The 3,329-nt window shown below is 42.8% G+C and overlaps 1 protein-coding gene across 2 annotated transcripts in view; it reads left to right on the top strand.

The window, feature by feature from the left end:
* Nucleotides 1-3,329, top strand: part of slc27a6 (solute carrier family 27 member 6) — a 47,857-nt gene that overhangs the window by 5,215 nt on the left and 39,313 nt on the right. For both annotated transcript variants that reach the window (XM_034896598.1, XM_034896596.1), the window contains exons 2-3: nucleotides 911-1,120; nucleotides 2,645-2,803. In XM_034896598.1, coding sequence (XP_034752489.1) covers nucleotides 911-1,120; nucleotides 2,645-2,803 — 369 coding nt within the window. The remainder of the gene's footprint in view (nucleotides 1-910; nucleotides 1,121-2,644; nucleotides 2,804-3,329) is intronic.

The raw sequence follows: 3,329 nt of genomic DNA, 5'->3' as shown, positions 1-3,329 counted from the left end.
ACACTTAAGTGTGACAAACATGCAAAGGAACAGGAAATGAGGAAGGGGGCAAACACTTTTTCACACCACTGTATTTTCTTCTACTCGTGCTGCCTGGGTAATGGTTGTAATTATGGCTGAGAGGGTTAGCCTAGCGCTGCTAGCACCACCACAGTTGTCTTTTTATGGCTGGCTTTATGACTTTGTGTTGCATCAGTGACCACTTCTCCATCTCTCCATTGAGTCAACAGAGACAAGCACACCATGTTGTGCTGACATGTGGCCTATATTATGAATCATTTGCAAAGTCATATAGTTTGATATATATTACGACATATATTTCGGCCTTGCACGGTGTATCATTCAGTGATACAGAGAGATATTTGCCCATACTCATTACAGCTCCATTCTTAAGTATACAGTCAGTGGCATCATACTTTACTAAAGCAGTGTCCGATTGGAGTGTGTGTCTGTTTGGAACGAGCCCAATCCTTGGTTCCCAGTATTTTATTCATTTATTGAATACCTTTTTATTATTTGCCTTTATCCACTTAGTCAGTATATCCACATTATGTTTGATTATTTATCTAAAATCTCATTTTTTAAATACTTTGTGAAATCACCACTAATCAACCTTAAAATATTGCCATTGATGTATTTGATAAAAAGTATTGGGACGTCTTGCTGCATGGCTTTTATCATAAAAGCATGGGTGCAGAAGCATGGAAAATGTGGGCGGGACAATGTAACGGGGGTCTGGAGGTCCTCCCCTAGATATCTTTAACAGATATATTATGTTAACACACATTAACATCTGGCAAAGTACACACACACACACACCCACACACACACACACACACACAAACACACACATGAAATGTAGCTGCTGGTAAACATAACTCAAAGTGTCCTTTCTGTGGCCGTCTCCCAGATTTAGTGGACAGTCTGGACGGCATCCTGCCCAGCCTGCTGGAGGACAACATCCAGGTGTGGGCCATGACGAGCCACGCCGAGCACCCACAGGTGCACACTCTGTTGGATAAGATGGCCGGCGCCTCGGACCAGGCGCTACCGGCGGAGTTACGCGCCACCACCTCCCTCAAATCCCCCACCCTCTACATTTTCACCTCTGGGACAACTGGTGAGTCTGCGCTTCTTCTCAGTGACGGTCTCTTTTCAGGCAGCACCGTTCATACTTTATAAAACAAATGGAAGCAAGGTAAGATGGTGTTTACAGCTTCTTCCTCTGCTCATAAATGTCCCAACTATCACTTCATGTAGTATGTATTGGGATTTTTGGAGATTTTTAATATATTTATTTTTATCAATGATTGAGCTAAATATGTTTTGCATATGCGGAACCGCTGACGGCGACTACATCATATCTGTTTCCATCTGAACCGAAAATGCAGAATATCCACGTTATGTTCTTCTTTACAATGGAATTAAATGGCAGACTGACATGTGATGTCATTCTTCTTAGAAATCCATTTTTAGAAAAGTCTCATGATATATTGTCTCTAGAAGTGTTTTATTCAACTTTTGCTTTTGTTAAAGAAGGAAAAGAAAATTGCAAAAGGGTTAGGGTTACTCAATACTAAATAATTAGACTACAACAAAAAAGAAATTAAAATCACACTCGCCGCCCATGAATCGTGAAAGTGGACGATGGCATATGTAAAATTTTTGGTAAATGAAAAAATACCTGCACTGCAGGCTAAGTTGAGGTCTGGACATTACCCTGCCTTTTGCCCAATGCATGCTGGGATAGACTTTCTGACTACAGTGCGTTCACAAACACATTTTTCTTCATAAGGACATTCTAGGTTGCTTTCCCAAGACAGATGCAAGTAACCATGTGTCTGATCTAATTACCGTAACGAGAGCAGTTTGAGACGCTTGGTAAGCATTGGCCGACTGAAAGCCATAGTTAGGGTTAGGAAAGCAGTGATTGGCTTACACTGAGTCACGTAAAACTACCTCAATGAGGACGTAACCTTATGTCACAGACGTCACTGGGTCACAGACCAAGGCCCTTAAACTAAAACCTGGATAATTTCAAAAGGACCTTTGGTTTCACCCAGGACATGAACCCCGGTCTCCTGAGCCAAAGCCAACGTGTAATTATTATTACTATTATTGTTATTATTCCTAAGAAATGTTCCCGTTCTCAAAAACTCACCAAACTCACCAGTCCAGTCCTATGCCAAACACAATCCGTGTGATTTGGTGTGAATTGTCCTTCTCCCACAGTTGAACATTTCATTTCAATTGATACCAAAATTGTGTAAAATGCTTTATAATAAGTCACCTTTGAGGTTTGGTTTGAATAATAGCGTCATGGTTTTGGTGGGGGTTTCACTTTAATGGAAAACTGGATCTACAAAGCATGTGCCACACAGTTTATTTCCCCAAAAGTCATTTAAGTTTAGCTTGAGATCAGGCTTAGCAAGAAGACAACTTGTTTCTCTTGTTATCATTGTTGGAGGAGGAGCGTCTTCTCAGGATTTTGATATCATTAAACTCCAATAGAATTTCACACTGCATGACACTTTGTTGTATTGTCATGCTACACATGGCTGTGTACTCCTCCCTATGCTAGCATTGGCAGCAATGCATTTGAAATGGACAGTAAGTGTGGGTTATGATGTCTCTCTGTTCCCAGGGCTCCCCAAGGCGGCGGTGATCACTCACCTGCAGAGCCTGAAGGCAGCAGCAGGGTTCTGGGCATTCGGAGCCACTCAAGAGGATGTGATGTACATCTGTCTGCCGCTGTACCACAGCGCCGCCTCCTTGATCGGGATAGGAGGAACCATAAAGCTAGGTAGGACTCCCCTTATGTCTGCATGGCTAGGTTGTTTGTATTCACTGTATGTTGTAAGCATTTCTTTTATAGTGTCTTCCATCTGACATTGTGGTAGTCCTCAGACAAAACCAGAACAACTTGAGCCTGTGTCTCGGTCTTTGGCTCTATGATAGCTTCATCCACCATTGAGACACTCCCACAGGAAAAAGCTGGCTTTGATTTTACATCCATGGTTAGATCCTAAAGCTTACTTTGCCAGAACTGCAGTAGACGCCTCTGGGTTCTTAGTTAGCGTAGCTTAATGTAGCTGGTAACGTGATGAGCCTTCACAGAAGCCTACAAACGAACAAAAGGTACCTTTCTGTTCTGTGGAAGTCTCAGGAAGTCAACACAGAACAGCCATGTGTTGTAGGGACAGTTACAGCCGTGTGCAGGGACAGTTACAGCCGTGTGTTGTAGGGACAGTTACAGCCGTGTGCAGGGACAGTTACAGCCGTGTGTAGGGACAGTTACAGCCGTGTTGTAGGGACAGTTACAGCCGTGT

This window comes from Etheostoma cragini, chromosome 16 (assembly GCF_013103735.1).
Source record: "Etheostoma cragini isolate CJK2018 chromosome 16, CSU_Ecrag_1.0, whole genome shotgun sequence".
Taxonomy (NCBI): domain Eukaryota; kingdom Metazoa; phylum Chordata; class Actinopteri; order Perciformes; family Percidae; genus Etheostoma; species Etheostoma cragini.
This window is presented reverse-complemented; position numbering and strand designations above follow the sequence as displayed.